Genomic DNA, 26,299 nt, shown 5'->3' with positions numbered 1-26,299 from the left:
AGTTACAAGAATGCAGGAACAAGACTCTGCAGAGTAAACAAGGGGGCCCTTTTGCATGAGACTGTCTTATATCCAAGGTATTTATTATCACTCAAGTTCCATGCAAATAGTAACGACGCCATTTTGTAGAAAATTGAAAGAACAACACGAGCTTCTATAAAGAAATCAACATTGGAGGGGCAACCATCGGGCAGTTTCTTAGAGGAGCGTCAAGGACTATGCAGTGCAAGAAAATTAAGGCCAAGGGTCCAATTGAGGAGCCCCAATAAAAACTGGAATGACAAAACGAGGAACTGAAGCTATGGAAGTAGCAGGTTTTTAAGTTCTTCAATGTTTCAAGGTACTATTCAAATTGTTTCATTATTGGAAAGATGGGGGTTGCCTTACAAACTTACTTTTTTGTTTAATAATGACTTGAGACAGCCCCCATCTCTGCCTACTGGGATTAAATATATGTTAGAAAATAGGAAAACCGTTTCTTTTTAATTCGAATTTCCCCACCTCCCCATGTCAACTTTCAACTGTCATCATTTCGTCGGTAGACGACAGTAGGTAAACTCAGATATAGGGGAAGGTAGGACAAATTGGATTTACAGATAAATGACATCGGTTGGACCTTCTTTTTTTCTTTTTTTCTTTACATTATTGTTATGTATTGGTTAATTCACAGTTAAAGTCCAATTTGAATTTTGCTAGGAGAGGACTGCATTCTCCAAAATATAAAAAACGGTACGATTTAACACTTTTTTCTTTTTAAATTATAAATTAAGAAAAATTGAACATGAGACCAATTTAATAAATAGCAGGGAAAAGCAAGACAGTTACGATGAATTAAAAAAATAGGTATGGAAAGGTGGGTAAATAAAAATAGAAAATTTCAAATTAAAGACGTGGAAACAAAAATTCGAAATTTTTTTATTTTACTTCAAAGCAAATAGTAGGAAAAAGTAGGGCAATTTCGGTAAATTGAAAAATTAGGTATGGAAAGGTGGATAAAAGTGAAAACTCTAAAATTAAAGACATGCAGGAATATAATTTAAACGCGTTTTTCCTTTTATTCTAAAACAATAGTAGGGGAAAGTAGAGCATTTTTGGTATATAAAACAATTAGGTATGGGAAGGTGGACAAAAAGGAAAACTCCAAAATTAAAGACATGTAGGAATAAAAATTCAAAACTTTTTTCTTTGCCTTTGAAACAATAGTCAGGGAAAGTCGGACATTTTTGGCAAATTTAAATGTTAGGTATGGAAAGGTGGGTAAAAATTTAAACTCCAAAAGACATGTGGGAATCAACAATCAAAATTTTCTTTGACTTTAAAACAGTTGCAAAGGAGGGTTGATCATTTTCCACAAATTGAAAAATTTGGTATGGGAGAGTGGGTAAAATTGGAAAATCCAAAATTAAAGACGTGTTGGAATAAAAATTTTGAATCTTAGTTTCTTTAAAATAAAAACTTACAAACAAGCAAAAGTAAGTAATCTTTGAGCGATATAGGGAAAGGTAGGTCCTAATGGATTTTGAACAAATAAATAATAAACTAAATATTAATTGGTAATTTTTACTACGACAACAGGCAAATAAGGAGTAAATAATCAATTTTAGAATATGTAGGGGAAGGTGGAGAAAAATGTCTTTCAATAAGTTACAAAGCTGAGACTTTAATTTTTTAATTTTATAACTCCATACCATGCAAATAAAAACGAAATAAAAATTTAATTTGAATTTTAATAGGGGAAGGTGGGGCAGGTTGAATTCTAAAGAAAACAATAAGAATTACAATTTTTTTTTCATTTTTAAATTAAACCACGTGAAAATAAAATTTCTACATCTCTATTCCCCCGACTGTCTTAATTAACAAATGGACTGATCATGCACTTATTACCCCGACTGTTTTTTTTATTTTCAAATCGACAAATTATGCACAAAAAAATAATGGAAATAAAAAAACAAAAACATAAATTAAACATAAAATTAAATAGATGCATCATGCGCTTATTACCCCGACTCTCTTAATTAACAATTAGACGGATCATGTACTTATTCCCCCGACTGTATTAATTAACAAATAGACGGATCATGTACTTATTCCTCCGACTGTCTTAATTAACAAATAGACAGATCTTGCGCTTATTACCCCGACTCTTTTTATTAACAAATAGAGAGATCATGTACTTATTCCCCCAACGGTCATTAACAAATAGACAGATCATGCGCTTATTACCCCGACTGTCTTAATTAACAAATAGACAGATCATGCACTTATTATCCCGACTGTCTTAATTAACAGTAAGACTGATCATGCGCTTATTATCCCGACTGTCTTAATTAACAAATAGACGGATCATGCGCTTATTATCCCGACTGTCGTAATTAGCAAATAGACGGATCATGCGCTTATTTCCCCGACTGTCTTAATTAACAAATAGACAGATTATGCACTTATTATCCCGACTGTTTTAATTAACAAATAGACGGATCATGCGCTTATTATCCCGACTGTATTAATTAACAAATAGACGGATCATGTACTTATTCCTCCGACTGTCTTAATTAACAAATAGACAGATCTTGCGCTTATTACCCCGATTCTTTTTATTAACAAATGGAGAGATCATGTACTTATTCCCCCAACGGTCATTAACAAATAGACAGATCATGCGCTTATTTCCCCGACTGTCTTAATTAACAAATAGACAGATCATGCGCTTATTTCCCCGATTCTTTTAATTAACAAATAGATGGATCATGCGCTTATTTCCCCGACTCTTTTAATTAACAAATAGATGGATCATGCGCTTATTACCCCGACTGTCTTAATAAGCAAATAGACGGATCATGCGCTTATTATCCCGACTGTCTTAATTAACAGTAAGACTGATCATGCGCTTATTACCCCGACTGTCTTAATTAACAAATAGACAGATCATGCACTTATTATCCCGACTGTTTTAATTAACAGTAAGACTGATCATGCGCTTATTATCCCGACTGTCTTAATTAACAAATAGACGGATTATGCGCTTATTATCCCGACTGTCTTAATTAACAAATGGATGAATCATGTTTTCCCCCCGACTGTCTTAATTCACAAATAGACAAATCATGCGCTTATTCCCCCGACTGTCTTAATCAAGAAATAGACGAACCAAGCGATATTAAAAAAAAAAAAAAAGAAAAAAAGATAAGTATACTTAAAAAACAAGCGAGTGCTATTAATCAAGACGGGCTAGTTTAATATTAAAATTTGTTTTATCAAGAGGTACCAATCAGGCCGAAAATCCACGGGATTAATTAAATTAATATTTAACATTCCTGTCGTGAAACCTGAAATTTGGCCGTTCGTTTCTACTCCACAGGTGTCGTAATTGGCTGTTCTTTTACTTTACTTGCATTTTCAAACCAGGTTATGACAATTAGAATTAAGGTCTTTACCTTGATTGCAATCTTTGAGCATCGAGACTACACGAATACACTTATCGTTAATGCTCCAAATAGTTCAAGCATAAAATTTAACTGTAATCTGTAGTTGGTCTTTACGAGCAACAGAGATAAATAAAATCCAAATCAACTTAGCATAGTATTAACAATCTCGCTTAAAGAACAAAAAGACCGACATTTTACCCAATTAATAACACATTAACAGTTGCATAATCCTATAAAAAGGCGCATAAAAATGACCTATAACGTTATTACGTGCCACTTTCCATCAGTCGAATTTTTCTCAAGAGACCAATGATGCATGTTTGTTCACTACTAACTGTTGTTTATAGCATGAAAATTGCTGTTTATAATATCAGGCGTTGTTATTGTCAGAATGATGAGTGTTATAGTTGTTAAAAATTTGTTTATGACTTCCGTCTGAACTCGTATATCTTTAGTTGATAATTAATTTCTTACTTCTTTGAGAAGTTTTCTTATTATAATAACAGCATACACCAACTGAAAGGATGCCGGTAGTGAATTTTCAGGATTGTATGGCGTTATGGGTATTTTGTTATTGTTGTAGACGAACGGAAAAATGAATTGATTGCAAAACGATCGGTATTGTTATAATCAAAATCAGTGCCGTGGATTTACCATACTTATCACGACAACGTTCTATTAATTTGCAGTTGGGTAATGACAGGAAGTTCATATTGTTATAAGAAATGCATAATTATTATGTAAATTCGTACATAGAAATATACTACCTATTTATTTTTAGCATTTTATTAAGTCAGAGCAATTTTAGATTCTAGATAACTAAAAATGTCCGAATGGGTAGATTTCTTCTGAGGACAAGTTACTTATGAATGACGATGAACGATGAATGAGGGAAGTTTGGAAAACAAGAGAGAACAGAAAAAGAAAAAATGAATAGAATAGATAGTGAGAAAATTGTCTGCTTCATTGTTATTTGGATCTAAATTTTCTTCCATTGTTAATTATAATGTATTATGCTTGTGGGAATCCTACTTGGACGGTTAAATAAAATTCAATTTTTTTTCTAAACTAGAGCTCATTGCAATCAATCCACTTTCCTGTGTAAATTTTCGAAAATTCTTGGGTATAGATACATGAGGCTTTTGGGAAGAATCCAAGAAACCAAGAATTTCTGAAATTTCCCCAGTTTCTTAAAATCTTCAGTCGTATTTCGGGATTCTTTAGGATTTTTATGTGTTCGTAGAGATTCTAGGACGATTTTAGAATTTTTGCTATTTTTAGCTATCTTATTAACTCTGCCAAATTTCAAAATTCTAGCACAAGAAACACGAATTTTTAAAATTTTCATTTTCAATGCGAAGAAAAAATTTAAGAGACTATTTGTAATTCCGGTAATTTTGGTACTATCACACAGAAATTTGGAGAGATTGCTCTGCCAAATTTCAAAATTATAGCACCAAAGAGACGAATTTTAGAAAATTTCATTTTTAAAGCGAAAAAAAAATTTCTGAGACTTTATATCAAAATTTGTAATTCCGGTAATTTTAACAGTATCGCACTGAAATTTAGAGAGTTTGATATTTTTAACTTTCTTATTTGCTCTGCCAAATTTCAAAATTATAGCACAAAAGAGACGAATTTTAGAAATTTTCATTTTTAAGGCGAAAAAAAAATTTCTGAGACTTTATATCAAAATTTGTAATTCCGGTAATTTTAACACTATCACAGTGAAATTTAGAGAGTTTGATATTTTTAACTTTCTTATTAGCTCTACCAAATTTCAAATTTATAGCACAAAAAAGACGAATTTTAGAAATTTTCATTTTCAAGGAAAAAAAAAATTTTTTGCCACTTTATATTAAAATTTGTATTTTCGGTAATTTTGACACTATTTCAATGAAATTTAAAGAGATTGCTATTTTTGACTTTCTTATTAGCTCTACTAAATTCCAAAATTATAGCTCAAGAGTGACGACGTATTATAGAAATTTTCTTTTTTAAGGGGAAGAACCAACCACTACCATAAAAAATCACCAACCGCATGTTAAAATGGGGTTTAGTAAACATATTTTCCAGAAAGATTAAATTAAAGAAATAGATTAAGCCATCTTTACTTAATTTCCTTTTTCAATTTGCAAAAAAACATGAAATTAAGAAATTTTAGTTTATTGCTTTAAAACTCCTTTAAAGATTTTCAAACCAACCGACTGTTATTTTCGTAATCATACATCTAACATTTAAACGGGCAATTTGATATAAAAAGAAAGTAAATGGCAAAAAAACACATTAGCACGTGAATTTTAATGTGAGAAAATCTTTCAGATGACATGAATGACTGATACCATGAAATAAATAGACATGTATCTAATTCATCGTCACAATTTGCGGTTTAAGATTTCAAATGTAAGAACTCATTTTCGAATGTTATCACTTTTTAGAAACCATGTAAGCAATAAATTCAAATGAACAGATAAATTATAGCTTCTGCAAATATAAATTAAACTTTTACTATCTTTCTCTCCAATTTCCAGTTTGTGAGTTTTTTTCTGCATGTTGATTTTACGAAAATTACATAAACGTGTAATCACTTGCCGTAAACAAAAACACGAATTAAAAACTTGTAGACCATCAATTTAGTTTGAAATTGTGGAAAACTCTCCAATGTAAATCTCACTTTCGTGTTTTTAATTCTTGTAATTTCTTAATGAGAGCTATCGATAATATTGGGAAGTTTAACTTCGTCATAAATTTTTCCGAATTCGAAGAAAACTGTAAACCCCCGGTCTTGATAATTAACAGAAAATCGATCTAGAAGCTATCTAGAAGCTCTTTCCTTCTTGATGCAATCAACGTCAATAAACAAAATCGTTCAACTGTGATGCCCATTCACCGATTGTTTTAGGAGAAAATAGTGTCATTATTTGCACAAATAGAAACTACAAGTTGTAGCGACCTTGTGAAAGTTATTATCCTGATGCATCTTTTTCGAAAAAGGAAGTAATAAACGTCTTGAATTTTTTCCAATGAGTATAAATACGACAACCAATTTCTAAACGTCACCAAACAAGAAAAATTCATTTGAAAACGTAGTTATATTATAACAACAGTCTATAATGAAGATAATAGCGTCCCTGCAAGGTCAAGCTAAATTCATTAAGGCTCATTCTCGTCCATTATATAATCTTTATTATTTTTTGCGCAATTAGTGATGTTCCTAACACAAATGGTTCGAAGCCCGTCAAAGTCCAATGTTGAAATAATTACCGACCATTTATGCTACAGTCGTTTCTGCCCAATGGAACAATGTTCGAAAATGGAAAGTTTTCACATTCACTTTTCGCTACTTGCATTTAAATGATTGTTCTTTCAAAGAGTATCGTGCATAAATTCTACGGTCATCGGTTTATCAGATTCTTCGGTAATTGTTTAGCGTATAAAAAAACAATAAACTTGATGGACTGTAAAGATAAATACTCAAAGCAGAGCAAACAACGAGAATGGTAACCCTGACCGCCGTCATTCATGCATACGATCATCAATTTTTAAAGTAGGTACAGTAAAAAAGTTCGTTTCAAAGTTAATTCAAAGAACGATGCCACACGTGTTATTACAGAGATTATGAGCCGTATCTCCTCAGTGGCAAAAAGTCGTTTTGGGATTGTTTACCTTTAACTTACCACTGTTGTTTATAAAGAGTCGAAACACATAACAAAACGTTTTTTTAAGCCGATAGGTGGCTGTTGTCAAAACACTGCCGGCAGCGCGGACATATCACTGAATGCTTAAATTACGGAAGCTTAACGGCTTTGTTAACTTTTCAAACGATGTAAGCTCTCCATTCATTTTTGTCTACCTGTGTTCAACGGATTTAACGGAAATTGAAGTATTGTTGGTTGCCTAGGCGGCAGAGCGGTGTTCACCGAAAAGATTTTATAGTGGTTTTATTTCCTTAATTAAAACGTATTAAATGCAAAATATTATTATAAAATTGTGGTGAAATTATACTCACCGATTGCATGTATGTTTTATTAATTAATTAACGAAACTTATAGTGGTGTCAGTATTTTGCGTCATTTTAAATGACAAATTGTTGAAATTCTAGGATTGCTAAATCTGTTAATTTTTTAAGATTTATCATATTTTTATATTCGTCAATCTCACCTAATAATTAAGCCTAAATGAAATATTAACTATAAAACTTTAAATGTTTGTAAATGCCGCCAATCATAAGAGATCTTCTGGTGTATACAAATAGCTATTTTTGCAAAGTTGCAAAATGGTACGTTTTCTCGAATAAGCTATCGGGATTGGTTATTAACTTTTTATCAGTTCTTGAATACTATTAATCTTAGTCAATTTTTGTTTTGAAATTTACCATCTGTATTGCTGTCGGCACCCTCCCTTCCTCTATGGGGCGCGAGTTCTGGGGCACCCTGTATACCTAGCAATTGTAGAAAAAATAATGTTTTCATGTAATCATATAAAGTTTCCAATTTTGTATTGTAATCATCTATCTGTATTCAAAAAGTAGAGGTCGAAATACATCAAATAGTACGTTTTTATCAATATCCAACGGTTAATTATTGAGAAATCAGCACAAATATGCATGAAATCCACAAATCTCGTCAATAAATCATCAATATTTGAAGCCAAATAGCGATTTCTGCAATAGACATTCGGTTTTAGAGGTTGAATTCGGAAAGTAGAAATCAAAATACATCAACTAGTAAATTTTTATCATTATACAACGGTTAATTATTGATGAAATCCGCACAAATGTACATAAAATCCATAAAATAATAATCAATAAATCATCAATATATAAAGCTACATAACGATTTCGGCTAAAGACACACGGTTTTGGAGGCCGTATTCGAAAAGTAGACGTCAAAATACATCAAATAGTGAGTTTTTATCAATATCCAACGGTTAATTATTGAGAAATCGGCACAAATGTGCATAAAATTCATATAATTCAGCCATAAATCATCGATATTTGAAGCTAGACAATTTATGCTATAGTCACACGGTATTGGACGCTGTATTTGAAAAGTAGAGTTTGAAATACATCAAATTCTGAGTTTCTATCAAAATCCAACGGTTAATTATTGAAAAATCGGCATAAATGTTAATGAAATCCACAAAACTCTTCAATAAATCGTCAATATTTAAAGCTACATGACGATTTCTGCTACAGACACACGGTTTTAGAAACTGTATTTCAAAAGTCGAGGTCGAAATAGATCAATATAGAGAAATATGTATAAAATAGAGAAAAATAGAGAAATATGTATAGATGTGCATCAAATCCACAAAATTCGTCAATAAATCACTTAAATTTAAAGCTAAATGACAATTTCTGCAGACACACCTGATCCAGATCCTGATAAGAGTTTTTAAACGGTAGTAATATTTACATAATTGCATTTTTCAGATGAAAGTGTCCAATTTTCGAGGTTTAACGAAACGGATATTGAACCAGAAACGTGATAATTAACAATTTGCAACAGGTAAACAGTCAACTTGTTGGGAATTTTCTTCCTATTCACGATTAAAATTTCATCGCTTGATTTAATTCGTTAAATACTCGGAATGTGGCAATTATTATAGTTCATCGATTGATAAAATCTCTGACGTCAGACTAACGTGAAATTTCTTGGAATGGCCTTATTAACCTCCTTTAGGTGTCTATATCGGTTTCCCTATTTAGTTTTGCTCCTTTTCGTTTAGTTATCCAGTTTGTGATCCACATTGCGATTTCACCTTCAGTTTTTACGGTTTTATTACGTGCGAAAGCAACTTTACAGTGCCTTTTATGAACGCTCCTAAAGTAAAGAAATAAATTATTTAGACATTTCAAATTATGATGAAAAGATGTAAAGTGCCTTGAACCATTTGAGAAAAAATGTTGAAGGAGTTTCGACTGTTGTCGCACACCGAAAGGATTTTATCAAAAGTGCATGAAATAAAATAAAATAAAATTTACTTGATTCTCTTGATATTTGAGGTTGCCACTCAAAGTCGGTCAGACTCGTTATCTCATCTAAATCTGGTGTTAAAAAAAAGGTCAAATTGTGCGAACTTGTTTTACTTTATTTCACCTCAACGCCAATTGTGTATGAAAATCATTCCACTTATAAAGTAAGAATACTAATTCTAATCAAGTTAAACTAGTGTCGTTCTCTCTAAACAAAGAAACTTCAATTTTGTTTAAATCACTTCAATTTTAGGACGTAAATTGCGGCGACTCGGAATTGAGATTCTTGCATAATGCACGAGCTTTAAGGAGATATGCACTCAAAAATTCCAGCGCTTAGTCTTGGATATTATATATGTGTATATTCCGCGGCATATTTTCCACATTAAAGTCATGACGAGCATACCAAATAGCAAGCGCAACAAGTTTGGTACAGCTATTAAAATAATAAACAGGCACAATTTGCAGATTTATAATCCCAAAGTCCTGCAGAAGTCTCCGTGTTAAACTGGCTCGGGGACGAGCATGTGGCATTCCGCTCGGTCTGGCATTAAACTGGTTTAGTTTAGATGAGATTTTTTTCAATGTTTGTGTAATTGAAGGCATCTCCAGTTTTTCTGCGAAGACGATTAACCGTGGAAGAAAGCGTTTAAAATCACTATCAAAAGAATCCTTGAAAAGGAAATGATTTCTCAATAAAATTGCCATCGTTTTAATTGACCCATTATACGCGAAACAATTAAAGAAATTGACCATTTTAAATCTGAAGGCGTGTCGATTTCCCATTTAGAAACGGAAACTACAATGCAAGGTCGAAATCGCCACAGAGTTTGTACACTGTTGTGGTGGATTTTTTGCTTTATTCAGAAATCGCACTATAAGATTACTTTCGGTTGAAATCACTAATTACTAATTAGGGCATCATAACGGGAAATACTCCACTTAATTAACTTACACGACAAACTAATTATAGGATTTATTAGCCAATCTTTAATGAAATGGTGGTATTGTAAAGATCGCATGCATGCGGCGTAATTTTTTGACCAAGAGCATCGTTGCATAATGCTTAATTGTAACATTGAAAAGTTTCTTTTAATCGGCTCAAGGTGAGCACATAAATGCACGATATTGATAGAAGTGCATTCTTTACAAGGTTCACAATGAAATTTTAGAACAATGTTTACAACATCGGACACCTGAATACAGCCTTGTTGGGAGAATAATTACAAAGTGAAATTTGGTTTTTTATGCACATTGTCTTAAAAATGTGGAACCAATTCTGTAATCAGTACAGAGAGAGTGCATTAAATAAACACGAGTGACCTCTTATACTGTGGCCTTTCTTGGAAAGATATGCTCTACAATAAAAATAAAAACTTAAATTAAATTTGGAAGGTTTTCATCCTCTAGCTTTACCTTTTTTAGCTCTAGTTGCTGAATGCTTTAGGTCGTTTTCTAACTATGCAAAATTCTAGGAACATTCATGTTTAGAATAATGCTTCTCTTTGATTTCTTTCAATCGACTACAATAAATTTATTAGCAGAATAAAATTCCTTGTACTTTTGTGATTTTGTTTTTTTATTTTTTACCGAAAGGATAATAAAACTAGGGAACTGCATCTGAAGAATTTAACAATTATATCTCTAATTTCAGCGAGTTTAAAAAAAGATATGTATTAAGGTGTTCTTGTATGTAGTTATTACTTATTTATGCAAGAATAAATTAATATTTTTTCACTACACTAAATTGTTTCCTGGCAATCATTTTGCAAATTATTTTAATTTATTATTTTCTGTAGTAAAATTTTCCAGTAGCCAATTGCAAGTTTATTGTTTTAATATTACTCAAATTAAATTATAACATGCATAAGAATATGGAAATGAATTATTTTTCACGGTGATCCATAAAGTTGTACACATAATTTTAAGTTGTGCCTAATTTGAAGATAAGAAAGTAAGAAAAAAGTAAAATTAAATTAATATAAATTTACTTAAAAGTAAGGAAAATTAAAGTAGCTCTATATCAAGTAAAACTTACTGTTTTAGTCATAAAATTTCTTCGAAAAAATCAAATTTTTGACTTCCGGTAAATCTAAGAACGATATATTAACTAAAAAATCGCAAGAAAGTTTCTTCCGATCTGTTATAGTTTTTGAAATATTAAGCACACATTGTTTCAAACCTTCAAAAATTTGGCCCTCGGGCGACAACCCAAAAAATCAAACGACCATAACTCAGTTATTTGTTGGCAAAAATTAAAAAAAGTTTAGATTCAGCTAGACATTCTGCGTAAAATGAACCCAAATCAGTTAAGTTTCCTTAATAAATACACACGGCATTGGTCAAAAACTGTTTTGAAGAGGTCATGTTGGGGTGATTTCCAATCACTGTTACCAAAGTGAAAACGACGTTTAATAGCTTTGTCTTATACATCAGTCGAAAGAGGAGCTTAATATACAGGGTGTCCCAGAACTCATGCCTAGCCGAAAACCGGGCATATCGGAAAAAGCTGTGAATGTGTAAATTGCTGAAAAAAAGTTCCAACTCCAACAGAAACTGACAAAAGACATGACAAAGTTGACCAATCACAAGGCCGGGTGGGAATGGTCTGGAGGATACACTCGCGTGTTGCTAAGAGACCAGTTTAAATTTTCTCCTTTGAATTTTGTATAAATAATCTGGTCCACTGTAAACTTTATTAACGTTAAAATGACGGACTTCAATAAATCAGTTAACTCTTTGAACTTAGTGTGCAGAAACGGCTCAGCGTACTTTAGGGATTGACTAGAGGGTTGAAGACCACTGGTTGACGAGCGATGAATGACAAGTGACACGGCGGCAGGAGAATTGACACAGTGGAAAGCCAAGTGGAGTGTGTCAACGGCGACCCCACGCAAAGAATCCTAACTCTGGAACGCTAGTTAGACATCGGAAGATCTTCTGTACAAAGAATCCTCGCGACTGATCACAGGCACCCGTACCAGAGTTCAACATTTACTCTCTTAGGATTATTCGGTCAGAAGAGATTTTTGCGAATGGCTTATCAACGAAAGCCGCTGATTTCTTCTTATGGGGTCACTTCGAATATGTTATTTATGTAGTGCCGCTAAATACTGAAGCGGAGCTCAGATAACGCATTTAGGGAGCTGTGGATGGCATCACGCATGAAATGATTGAAAATTCTTGTTAAAGTTTGGTTAGAAGAGGTCATCTATGTGTCCAAAATAATGGTCGTTTGTTCGAGTATTTGATGTAACTGTTACAGCCATTCAATCTCAATTTTGATGCACATCAGGACAAAACAAATTGCATTTTTGGCATCCTGATTGCTGTAGGCATCCGCCCGACACCCTGTATATCAACTGGCCAAATTTGAGATCGATCGGACAAATAGTTTACGAGTTATGGCCAAAAAAAGGGAAAAATTTTCATCGTTTGAGTAGGAATTTTGGGCTTTTGAACACTCTTTCTAAAGTAGAATGCGCAGAGGAAAACGATGGCGCAAACCGCATCTCAATATCTCTAATAGTTTCCGAGATATTCAACTTTAAAAATTAGGAAAAATTAGAACAATTGAAAATCAACTATCCGAAACTTTGATCGGTCATAACTCAGTTATTTGTTATCATATCTGAATTTCAATCTCATATTTGGAATCTACGGAAAATTCTGCGTTACACTGATGTAACAATAATTCAAGTTTACTTTAAAAAAATAACGAGATATCAATATCAGAAGTTTGTCGTGAATTTTCGCAAAATACTGCAACTTTCAACTTTTGGAAAATCTAAGAACTTTTTTATATAAAAAATCGCGCAAAAAACGATCTCCCAATATTTCTAATAGTTTCCGAGATACTGAGCACAAATTGTTTCAAACTTTAAAAAATGTCTGCCTTTGGCGACTACCCAAAAACGACCTTAAATACCTTTGAGTTATACTTATATCGAAAAAGTAAACAAAATCTCGGATCGGTAGCTTAAATATGTATTTGCGTTAATCACGAGAAATCCGATGAAGCTTCAAAAAGGAAAATAAGTGCAATATTTATGTAAATCTTGATTAGGTACTTACTTTCACATTGTTAGATTATCAGTAAAAAGTTATAAATCTGTACTTTATTATTTATTATCATTCCCGGTAAGCAGTCTGCACAGAAAATTGACAGACTTTCCAATTCTCTTTTCAAAAGCGAACCATCAAAAGAAAATCATCCTCTATTCTTTTGACAGAAATAACACTGAATTTTGTACTTTCCCTTTTTATTTTTACTATACGCTCTCATTAATACCGCCATATGTAGAACGATGCATAAACCTGACCTTCCATAATTTTTTTCATATTTTTATTTATGTTCGACGAGTCAAAAGCCACCTACATAGTCTGGAGGTTTTAAACTCGGCGTGCAAGGTGTTGTGTAAGCAGTTGGTAGTGATCATAGCACATTCCTCGATCATAATTTATACAATAATCAAACCTACGTTGGCGTTGAGGCAGAATTATTCAACACTTTTATTATTCACGAACCGTTTGCAAACATTGACGAGGAAAACAAAGATCACTACATGTAGTGATTATCGAGAAACTCTGACTTCATAGTTGCGTGATACACATAATTTTAATCAGACAATGCCTTTGTATTCATTTGATTCTGCAAGAATGACTCGAAAATTAAGACAAATGAAAATAAATGTGTTATTATGCAAAAACATTAATTGACTGTAATAGTGGGATTGTGAAAACTTCTCACAAATTATTGCTCTAATTTTACCTTTTGGTTTTCTCTGTGGAAGTTGGGCCATTTTCCGTTTTGCTGGCGAAGCAATAGCTTCGTTTCTTCTTCTTTTTGATGCACAATACATTCGTGGATAACATGTTGAACGAACGTAAACACAACTTAACGCCACGAAACTGGTGGTGAAAATAAATACTTGCACATTTTTAGCGACGTCAGTTTTAATTGATTTTCAATTAAAAGCGAGTCGGACCTGTAAAATAAAAAAGTTATTATTATTTGCTCAAAAAATGCGCTTGTTGTCGTTACAGTACAAGAGATATGAGATAATTTTGCTGATTCTATACGAGAACCGTGCTGTGAATTCAGATAACGATGGGTTATTTTCTCAAGCAGTGACAATCATAATAATCAGACACTGTAACGGTGGATAAAAATACGATCTATCTACATACCTCCAATTAAAAACTAGTTTTTTATGATAAAATCACTAAATTTCCCGAAGGCAACACTAATTTACTTCTTTTTATTTTCAATTTTTTTAGGAACTGGTCAGGCAATTCAAGAGATGTTAATTTAATTGAGTTCAAAAAACACCAACATTGTTCATTCTCATTCTGGCGGAAAATGTTGTTTTATTTTATTACATTTTATTGTCGTTATTGGTAGTAATAGATGCGGTCAATCATATTCATTACTATTTTATAGCCATTAACATACTTGCAAGTTATAGATGCACCAATAATAACAACTGCATATGTCAATTTAATTTAAGACGTCTTAAATAATACCACCAGTCCATTTTCGTCTTTAATTTCGAAGATAAAAAATATGATTTTTTCCCGTAAGTTTCCCGTAAGTCGCGGCGCTAAAATAGTGTAGTTATTAGCAAGTTTTGAGTTTTAATAAAATTTCAGACTTTGAGAAATTTATGACTAAAATGTCCAATTTCGGAATTACGCCAGTTACTATAGAAACGGGACAGAAACTACTTATTCAGTTATCGGAATTTAAAGTTAGCATTGCAAAAAAGAGCTATTTTATTCCTACAAGAATAGAACATTGTACACCAACCAGAAAATTCCACCATAAGATTCTACAAATTTGTACATACAATTTTTGCAAATTCTTTAAAAGAATCTACTTGGTGTAAGAAAATTACTCCATATTAAGTAACTGAGTGATTCTATGCTAAAAGATTTCGGAATATTTTGTCTTTTATTTAACAACGTAAATCCAAAAAAACTCGGTTAGAAACCAACAAAGTTACAAGCAGGAGAAATTTTCAAAATTTCATTTTTATACCACCCCAAAGTCCAAAATTTTTTTGTCGCGAGAATTTGGTGATTTCTGGTTTTCGGAATTTTTCACAGACCCGTTTTCAGCGGTGACAAGATCTTATTGGGTCGATTTCAAGTGTGACTTGCGTTACTGCAAATCCCATTTGCAACATAGCAACGCTAATCACATTGCTCATACCTTGGCAACGGTTGCAAATTTGCGTTAACGCAGTGACTTGAAATCGACCCGTTAGTTACTATTTATTATTTTTGAGTCGTAGATTAACTCTACCAAATTGCAAAATTTTAGAGCAATAAACGCAGATTTTAGAAATGTTCATTTCGACGTTCAAGCAAAAATTTTCGACATCCTCCAGTAAAATTTGTAATTTTAGGTATTTTTAGAGCTACAGTTTTAGAGCTACAGAGTCGGGTATAACTCTTAACTCTACTAAATTGCAAGATTGTAGAGCAAGAAACTCTGATTTCAGAAATGTTCATTTTGAAGTCCAAGCAAAAATTTCCGATATCCTCCAGAAAAAATTGTAATTTTGGTAATTTTAGAGTTAGAGCTAGGAAATTTGGAGAAACTGCTATACTTGAGTCGTGTATTTACTGTACCAAATTGCAAAACTGTAGAGCAAAAAACTCAGATTTTAAAAATGTTCATTTTGAAGTGCAAGCAAAAATTTTCGACATCCTCCAGAAAAATTTGTAATTATGGTTATTTTAGAGCTACAGCTACGAAATTTGTGGAAGTTACTATTCTTAAGTCGTGTATTATTTCTACCAAATTGCAAAATTGTAGAACAAAAAAGTCAAATTTCAGAAATGTTCATTTCGAAGTCCAAGCAAAAATTTTTGACATCCTCCAGTAAAATTTGTAATTTTGGTAATTTTAGAGCTACAGCTACGAAATTTGGAGAAAGTACTATTCTTGAGACGTGTATTAACTCTACCAAATTTTAAAATCATAAAGCAGAAGACCCAAATTTTAAAAATTTTGAATAAATGACACTTTTTTGTGCATGATTTATTTAATAGCTAAGAAATCAATCCAATAAACAACAGTTTTGGAAACTTCCAAGTTCCAGAGAGTCAACTTGCAATTGTAGTTACCATTGTCACGCGTAATTTCCCGCCAGTCTATTCCCGTCTTTACTATTGTAAAATATAAAACGATGCGTGTAATGTTGATTTCTAATTTTAAATAATTTACAGCCACGTTATAAAATGCAATATTAAAATTATAACGCTTGAAAGTGTGTCAGAAGAGAGAAAAAATGTCAAAATTAAAAGTGAGGGACAAAAATGAGTTAAAAAATATTTAATTTGTTGTGTGTGCTATTATAACTGGCTTATTATTATTTATTATTTATCTAAGAACGTGTAATTAACAATATTGCAAAATTTCATGTGTTCGAGTGTAATTTAGCTACAATTTATTATTACATTTCGTGCATTCAAATTTAATTTCCAAAATGTGATCAAAGTAAATTATTGATTTCAGAAATGTTCATTTTGAAGTCCAAGCAAAAATTTCCGATATCCTCCAGAAAAAATTGTAATTTTGGTAATTTTAGAGTTAGAGCTAGGAAATTTGGAGAAACTGCTATACTTGAGTCGTGTATTTACTGTACCAAATTGCAAAACTGTAGAGCAAAAAACTCAGATTTTAAAAATGTTCATTTTGAAGTGCAAGCAAAAATTTTCGACATCCTCCAGAAAAATTTGTAATTATGGTTATTTTAGAGCTACAGCTACGAAATTTGTGGAAGTTACTATTCTTAAGTCGTGTATTATTTCTACCAAATTGCAAAATTGTAGAACAAAAAAGTCAAATTTCAGAAATGTTCATTTCGAAGTCCAAGCAAAAATTTTTGACATCCTCCAGTAAAATTTGTAATTTTGGTAATTTTAGAGCTACAGCTACGAAATTTGGAGAAAGTACTATTCTTGAGACGTGTATTAACTCTACCAAATTTTAAAATCATAAAGCAGAAGACCCAAATTTTAAAAATTTTGAATAAATGACACTTTTTTGTGCATGATTTATTTAATAGCTAAGAAATCAATCCAATAAACAACAGTTTTGGAAACTTCCAAGTTCCAGAGAGTCAACTTGCAATTGTAGTTACCATTGTCACGCGTAATTTCCCGCCAGTCTATTCCCGTCTTTACTATTGTAAAATATAAAACGATGCGTGTAATGTTGATTTCTAATTTTAAATAATTTACAGCCACGTTATAAAATGTAATATTAAAATTATAACGCTTGAAAGTGTGTCAGAAGAGAGAAAAAATGTCAAAATTAAAAGTGAGGGACAAAAATGAGTTAAAAAATATTTAATTTGTTGTGTGTGCTATTATAACTGGCTTATTATTATTTATTATTTATCTAAGAACGTGTAATTAACAATATTGCAAAATTTCATGTGTTCGAGTGTAATTTAGCTACAATTTATTATTACATTTCGTGCATTCAAATTTAATTTCCAAAATGTGATCAAAGTAAATTATTTATAAACGGTCTTTGTAGAATCTACTGGATCTTAAACACTTTTGCAATTTTTTTGTTTTTTTTTAAGACAAACTATTACAAGAAATCTTTAGCAATGCAGTTTAACCTAATTAACGTCGTGGTTCCGTAGATTTTGGTTTTCACGGAAATGAAGCAAGTGATTGTCATTTTAAGCGTTGTCGATATGCCTAATTAGGTAACCTGGTAATAATAATTTGAAAAATGTGAGCACAGATGGCCAATGCATTACAATAGCTCAGTTCCATTTAAAACATTTTATTACTCAATTGTTTTTGTTCAATTGTAATTGTTCAAATTATACTTTATTACTAATAAGTAGATGGTTTTTGTAAGGAAACGATCACTGTCGGCCTTTTATGGGACATTGTGCTAGATGCAACAAAAATATTTTCCAGATAACATTCTAAACAATAACTGTTTTCCGATTTTAATGTACCTAACCTAATTTGTTTTGATTGCTATGCTATTAATGAAACTAGTAATATAATTGGCAAATAGATAATAAAACGGAGAAAAATACAGTCAAAAGTTTAGGAAAAGTACACAATTATTATATGAAAAGTTAAAACGTGCTTCAAGGCGTTATAACCAAACACGTTCACGTTTTTTTAGGTTTTGTGGTGGAGCCGTCTTAATTTAAAAAAAATATTATATTTCAGTCCATGAGGTAATTATTTTTTCGTGGATTCTTGGGTGCCATCTGTAATTACTTCTTTGATATATTACAACAATATTTGTAATGTGCCAATGTTCAATAAAAAGCCATTTGTCAAGCGTTGTGCAAGTAGAGAATTACTGCAAAATTAATTTTTTAAAGGTTAGTTTGAAACTAACCGCGTTAATGGCGACCGGTAAGAAATCTGCGTGGTTTCTCAACTCCAAATTGTTGCAATAATTAATTAAGTATCAGTAAAGTTAAAACAATGATTCGGTTCTACTTGCATAATATCTTGGCATTGTTCTTGGTAACGCAACAAACAGATCCTGATCCATAAATTCCTGTTGTTGTTTTTTTAAAAGTACAAATTCTTTATAATAACAAGATTAATATAGGTGTAAGTAATAATCACGTGTAAGGCCGTTTCATCTCGTTGAATGTCAGAACTTGTTCTACTTGGAAGGACCTTGAAGCTTTTCGAAGCACTGTCATTAAATGATAGGTACTTATTTAATAAATTTGTAGAGGAATTGCTTTTGGGCACGTCATCATAGATCCCTTTTGACCTTACATATAAGTCGAATGTAATTCTTCAAGTGGTGCTCAATCAACAACAATCAACTGAAAATAGTTATACAAGAATTTCTGCAGTGTAATTATTCTGTTCTTCTTGGTCATTGACTCATTAACTTTGAAAGTGCAATCTACATGTAAATAAATATTACTTGCTACGTTCGTTACATCATGAGTATGTTTCCTATTACGCTTCGATGTGGAAGATTGTGCGCGATATGAAAGAGATTTTTGCATGCGAGGCAAGGCGCGGCAATCATTGAATTATTGTTGTTATGTTGATGTTTTACACTTAGCAAATTGATGTTTTGTGGTGGCTATTGATGACTGCTACGGGTAATAATAATAAATAACGACCAGGCAAAGAGCATCTATGCTATGACTCCTCTTAGATTTCGCTTTTAGGCATACTCAGAAAACAAATTTTAGGCTACAAAGAAGCTTTGTTGTTGAAGACCTAATTAGTGATATTCGTAAGGTTTTGTTTTAATGCCGTTTTACATATCTATCTTAATCTGTAAAAGCGCACTATGTTTCTTTACACAGCCGTGGATTTATGAACGCCGATTTTCGGAAACACAGATGGTTTGACCCTTTAGCGACTACCCAAAAATTCAAACGGCCATAACTCTATTATTTGTGGATGTACGTTAAAAATTCGCCCGGTTTTGTATTCTGCGTTAAATGCGCACAAATAATTTGTGTATGCTGCACAAATTAACGAGATATTGACCAAAACCTGCTTTCAAGACATCTTTTTTCGAGACGAAAACGATGATTATTATTAATTAATTATCTTTGAATTATACATCAACCGAAAGAACAGCTGAAAATCTATCAACAGGCCAACTATCAACCGAAAGAACAGCTGAAAATCTATCAACAGGCCAAATCTAAGATTGGTAGGTCTAATAGTTTTCGAGTAGCGACCAAAAAACCAAAAATTGAAAAATTTTCATCGATTGAATCTGATTTTTTTTTGCGAAAAAATCGATAATTGAATTTTGAGTAAAGGCGAATTCTAAAGAAACGTGAGCCGAGAAAAACGATGTCGCAAAGGGTTTCTTAATATCTGTAGTAGTTTAGAAGATAATTAACTTTGAAAATTTGAAGAATAAAAATCAACTATCCAAAATTTTGATCGACCATAAATAACTCAGTTATTTGTTGTTAGATCTGAATTTCAATTCCAGATTTGGAATCTGCGCAAAATTCTGCGTAAAATGAAGCAATAACTCAATAATAATAATAAGCGAGATATCTTTATCAGAAATTTGGCATAGTTTTAGTCATGAATTTTCGCGAAAAACTGCAACTTTCGACTTTTGAAAAATCTAAGAACCATTTTTTATGTAAAAAATCGCGAGAAAAGCGATGGCGCAAACGGTTTCCCAATATTTCTAATAGTTTCGAGATATTAAGCACAGATTGTTCCAAACCTTCAAAAATTTGGCTCTCTTGCGACAACCCAAAAATTCAAACGGCCATAACGCCAAATTTGAGATCGATCAAATAGTTTACGAGTTTTGGCCAAAGAACAAAAAATTGAAAAATTTTCATCGAGTCGGAAATTGTTTTCACGAAAAAAATCGACCACCGAATTTTGAGTAATTGGGGGCGAAAGGAAAAAGACCCGAGGAAATCAATGGCGCAAACAGTTTCTTTTTATCTATGTATTATAGTTTTGAAAATATCGAACATTAAAAATTTTGAAATTGAAAATGCACATTCTGAAACCTTGAACGACCATAACTCAGCTATTCATTACCGTACGTCGATTTTAATATAAATACAAATAAATAATATAATATAAATCGTTGTTCACAAATACTGCAGTTACGTGCAATTTTTTCTGTCAGCTTTTGGACTTGACCGTGGGATTAATTTTTGACTTTTGAACAATTAAAAAAACAGGCGACAGTTAAATGAAGTAGCAACCTGGTTCACCAGTTTAAATGTCAAAAAATTAAAACCGCATATATTTGCACCTTTAATTAATTCATTCATTAATTTGACATTTGGTAGCCACACGTGAAATTAAAAGATCAACTAAGGTGACATTAACTAATATCTCAATTTGCATCCTGTAGTTCTAGTTTTTCTTACGATTAATGGCTTTATTAGGTATTTTATCTTACTCTTTATTAACATGCTTAACTTTCATAGCGCGTATGTACTTTAGATTGCAAAATTCTTCAGCAAGCTTCCGTATAAAATTGATTTTATCATATTAGACATACTCGATGTCCTTGAAAACTTCATCTAAACGTTTAGCTTTCTCTCTTTTATTTCATTTGAAGGAATTGAAGATGATGCAGAGACAAAAATGAAGCGACCATTAGCATTCTACACTTCCTGGTACCCGAGGTAGTTCAACTTATGTAAGACAAAAGAGTACTATCTAAATGTGCTGTAGCAGACAGTTATACGAGTCAAAGATTAATTTGATCGTACTTCTTATGTAATTATCAGTCTCATTATTAATGTTAATTACAGACGAATTAAATGCACTGATAATTGGGGAAAGTCGATATTAGTATTAATTAAACCAATTTCGCCGGTATCATCGTAACTCGACCGACATTGATTTATAGAAGTAAAAATACTGAACTTGCACCCATAATCCATATCTTGAGCAATGGTTTAGTCATTCCAATAATATTTCGACATTCGTATTTATTAGCTGACACTATTAAATGCGAATAAATAATACGTTCTTGGCTGATTTTTTCCTTGGGCGACGCCGACGTATACAGAAGATCGTGTCTTGGTAGTTGGAATAATATAAAATTGAATAGAACGTCAGAAATATAATCATTCTCCTCACGTGCTCTGCCATGCTATTAGGTGTCTAATAATTATTATAAAAGGGGATTTCCGGAAATCCTTTTATAGACAAGCATTATGTCATTTCCTGGCCTTACTTGAAGAGTGACGATAACAAAATGATGGACTTATAATACAGCATTTATAAGAACTCTCTTCAAGCAATTTAGTTGGTACTTTCGTTGCTGCGATTTCTCTTATTGTTTTCTGCGTGGTTAATTTAATCTTCGTGCTAAATTCTTGAACAATTAAGAACAAGTTGTGAATTAGATACCAGAACATGCGTGCTCGATTAATTTTATGCATTATCAAAACTCTGAAATGAAACTGAAATTCCCATGTGATGTATAGAGTTTTTCTGGCGGTGACTTTCACTGGTTTTACTTTCTTGCTTATCAGATTTTTCCGACAGAAATTGGATCACGCCGGCTTGGAACAAGAGATTTTAGCCACAATTAAACTGTAATTACCCAATTACAATTATTAGGTTAGGTTAAAATACAGCTGGCTATCTAGAAGAATCCCGATTTTCGTTTTCTTTATTACCTTAATATTACTTACTTAATTAATAAAATGAGGCTGTGGATCTTCGGCGAATTGAATTATAACGAAATTAATATATTACGAGACATTATGGGATAATAACTTTTATTAACTTGTAATGTAATTGGCCATTAATTTATAAACATTTATAGCAAAATAATTTTTTAGTCATAATAAATATGAGATATTGCACGCACATCCACACATTTGTACCTACACAAGTTTTATTGTTTCATCTAAACTATTAAATTTCATTTAGTTTTCCGCATCGTAAACCTTGTTTTCTCATTACATTATGTTTACAGTTCGTTACTTGTTAATGGATTTATTTAGTTCTGATTTTTAATACAGTTATGCCACTTGTTGCGAGGATTTTTACCATTTCCTAAACTGTAAATTGTTGAGGAGTAACCAGACGCTCAACATACGGATATTGAAATATTGCCTGGACCGGAATTGAACTCGGAAATTGCAGTTTTAGAGTGGAATTTCTAAGTCGCCATGGGAAATTTTCGTCCTCAAGTTCAGTGGCAATTTTAATTTTTTTTATATTGACAGTTTCAGAAATAAGAGGGCAAAATTTAAACTTTTTTTATTCGAAATTCTAGTGCATATAAATTTAAATGAACTTTGACACCACGTTATGTTTAACACTGCTATTCCCGTTACTTTTTCACAAAACAGTTGTACAATTCTGTACGTTTCAGGTCTTGCAGAATCGAATTAAAATGTTGTCTTTTTCCAAAACTTTGCTTGTTGTTTTATTTATAAATTTATTTTTATTTTGGGGTTTTTCGTATAAATCTATTAAAATTACAATTAATTTTTTAGGCCTTCAAATTACTAATTAAGTGCGAATATTTTGGTGCTCCTACGGCTAGTTTACTGCATTAAAATTTAATCTAAGAATTTAATATTGAAATTCATGCTTGAAAATTATATGAGGTAGGTTCCACAAGGTAAAACAAATTTTAATGCACGCTAGAGGTAAATTTTTAAGAAGTACCAACCCACGTAAGTGTAAAAAGAATTGAGGAGTGGAGTGGTTCGTAAATTTTAATCAGTTTTGGAATGTCAAAATTTTACTTTATTTTATTTTCAAATTAAATTAATTAGGTTTGCGTAAATTGGGCCATAACTTCTTTATTGTTAACAGTAAAATCTCGAGAATTCAAAAATGTTTAGAATACGACCTTCGCATAATCATGAAGCCCATAAAATTCCCACTTTTCCGACGAAGACGCTGAGAATTTTGTTTGACGGTATGGCAATAAATCTGACTACTAAAATTGTCAATAAGAGGAATTGACGTTTGAAAGTGCCATAATTTGAATAATACTGTAAACGAATATTTCTCTGTCGCTCTAAGATTTTAGTTTCACCAAACGTAAGATAAATATTTTTGAAAATGAGTCCAGACAAAACTATTGTCTTTAGTATCTAAACATTTCTACGATTTTTTTGGCACTTAGGTATATCCGTAATCTCAGTTTTCTTAACTGTTATATTATTATAAATACGCTTTATCTTCTTTGCCTTCAACTGACTCAGTCTGTACAGCTTTACACTTACATTTTAATTGCAAATTTAGATTTCCCACCTATGCATTTTAATCCAAATATTTGTTAACCCACATGATTATCCTCGTGCTTTTATCGATTTTCTGCATATAAATGAAAATTAAAATGTATTTTAATCGTCTCAGACTTTCAGATGTTGAATTATATAAAAGATTCTTGTATTGTATTCTGTCTTGTGTAATAGGAAACATTTTCGCGAAATGCTTTCGGGCTAATTTAAACTCCAATGTTTTGGTTTTGAGGCAGCGAAGTTTGCCTCAAAACCAAAACATTGGAGTTTAAATTAGCCCGAAAGCATTTCGCGAAAATGTTTCCTATTACACAAGACAGAATACAATACAAGAATCTTTTATATAATTCAACATCTGAAAGTCTGAGACGATTAAAATACATTTTAATTTACAACTTTTAACTTCGCAGTTGTTATCATTTGCTTTATGCTTGTACAAAGTTATAATTGCCTTGAAGTTCCTCCGGACTGTAACGCGTCGGTAGCCAGCAGGTTCCGCCGACTTGACACCCTCCGACTTTTATTGGGAAAACATAGTCTTTGTGCATTGTTCTCGTTCTTACTTTACATTTGAACGGAAATAAAATTGACTAGTACAACCTATGGTACGAATATGAATTTATAAATTTATTTTACTCTAGTGTGGGATGCGAATTTAATTTTTTTCAAGGTCCACCAAACCTCTTCTCACGTCTATAATAGTCTGATCATTAGCGATGACAACCGAGCGTGAAATTTCATCAAACCACAAAGAATAAAATGTTAGGAACCTCCCAATTTGCTAAAAGTTAAATTTTTAACAAAAAGGAAATTATCATAAATTACCGGTTTCTTTTTACAAATTTCTTACTGTAAATGCATTGTGTTATGGGCAAACCTGCGTCCTTGTAGCGGTACATTTATAAACGATTAATAAACGTTCTGCTAGCTGGGTCACAGCTGATGTATGCATCTAAATTCCCCGTAATTATCAGCCAGACCTCATTATCATCTTACTCTAAAGGTGCATTCAAATCAACTCGTGCATAATTGAAAACGAAGTAAAAATATACTTGCATGTCGTACCATCAACAACACATTTCCCATAATTTTCGGTGGTTTCGTGCCGGAAAATGAAAAAAAAACTCACACCACACTTTTGACGAATCTGTCTAAATCAGCACTGAAATGATCGAATGTACTATTTGCAAAAAGAAACAGCTGAATTGGACGTAAAAAGAAGGCAGCGACCGGATAATGACGACATCCGAGAACTGGCTGACTCGGTCATATCGTGAAGGAGACTGAAGCCGGCTCTGTGAACTAACAATTCACGTTGAACATTCTCGGTTCTCACCGGAGAGTCCCTCCACGTTATCTATCATTTCTAACGTTCATTCATTCATGTCGTTCGTGGATTTTGCTGTTATTGCTCATTAAACGAGTGCTGCTGCAAACAAAGATTCGGAGTTTTGCACGGTCACGTTGAGATATTTGCACGAGGCAATTACAGACTGGGTCACATATGACAAAAATGTAATACAAAGTTCGTTGCTCGTCCTTTTGGAATTTTTTAATTATCGTCATTGTACGAATTGCTTGTGACAAATCTCACGGAGGAGGACACATTTTAATGGCGTATTAATTTGATTTTGTGACATGTTTGTATTACTCGGCTAAAAAACAATTACCGTATGCAAAATTTCGTATGAAATGGAAATGTGGTGATAATCACAGGGTAAATTCAAAAGTTTCGAATTAAATTGTGTCATACGTCACATTTGCATTTTTTTTTAATATAGTTTGGGCTAGATTAAAAAGAAAATAATGGAGAAGAAAACAATGTAAATTTCTGGATTTCCAAAATTCTGAAATTTGTACATTTTAGAAGCCTTCGAATTTTAAAATGTTTAGGACTCCAAATTTTCTAAATTGTTGGTTGTTTAAACCCAAAAATTCTGAAAAATTGCAATTAAATTTAAAATTTAAAAACCACAAAAAAGCGCCGAAAATTCTAAGTACCTAAGCGCCCGAGGAATGCGTCTCTAAACTTAAGAATTTTATAAGTGAAAGAAACCAAGAATTTAGAAACTTTAGATTCTGAAGAAATCTCGTGAAAACGAGAACTGAAAACAATATTATTTAATCTGTTGTTAAAGTTTCATATTTTT

General features: G+C 32.1%; 1 protein-coding gene across 2 annotated transcripts in view; it reads right to left on the bottom strand.

Annotated features, from left to right (window-relative positions):
* The window catches only part of LOC148174309 (uncharacterized), a 47,780-nt gene extending 22,312 nt beyond the window's left edge, over nucleotides 1-25,468 (bottom strand). Inside the window, exons 1-2 of one of the 2 annotated variants that reach the window (XM_088035803.1) lie at nucleotides 25,215-25,468; nucleotides 14,174-14,390 (exon numbers count right to left, since the gene is read on the bottom strand). In XM_088035803.1, coding sequence (XP_087891929.1) covers nucleotides 14,174-14,277 — 104 coding nt within the window. In that variant the 5' untranslated portion in view covers nucleotides 14,278-14,390; nucleotides 25,215-25,468. Of the gene's footprint in view, nucleotides 1-7,102; nucleotides 7,204-14,173; nucleotides 14,391-25,214 lie in introns of those variants that run through there. The other variant, XM_088035805.1, reaches the window with a different exon arrangement.
* Nucleotides 25,469-26,299: the final 831 nt, after the last annotated feature.

This window comes from Gnatocerus cornutus, chromosome 5, assembly GCF_029298725.1.
Source record: "Gnatocerus cornutus isolate USDA-ARS CGAHR chromosome 5, icGnaCorn1.1, whole genome shotgun sequence".
NCBI lineage: Eukaryota > Metazoa > Arthropoda > Insecta > Coleoptera > Tenebrionidae > Gnatocerus > Gnatocerus cornutus.
This window is presented reverse-complemented; position numbering and strand designations above follow the sequence as displayed.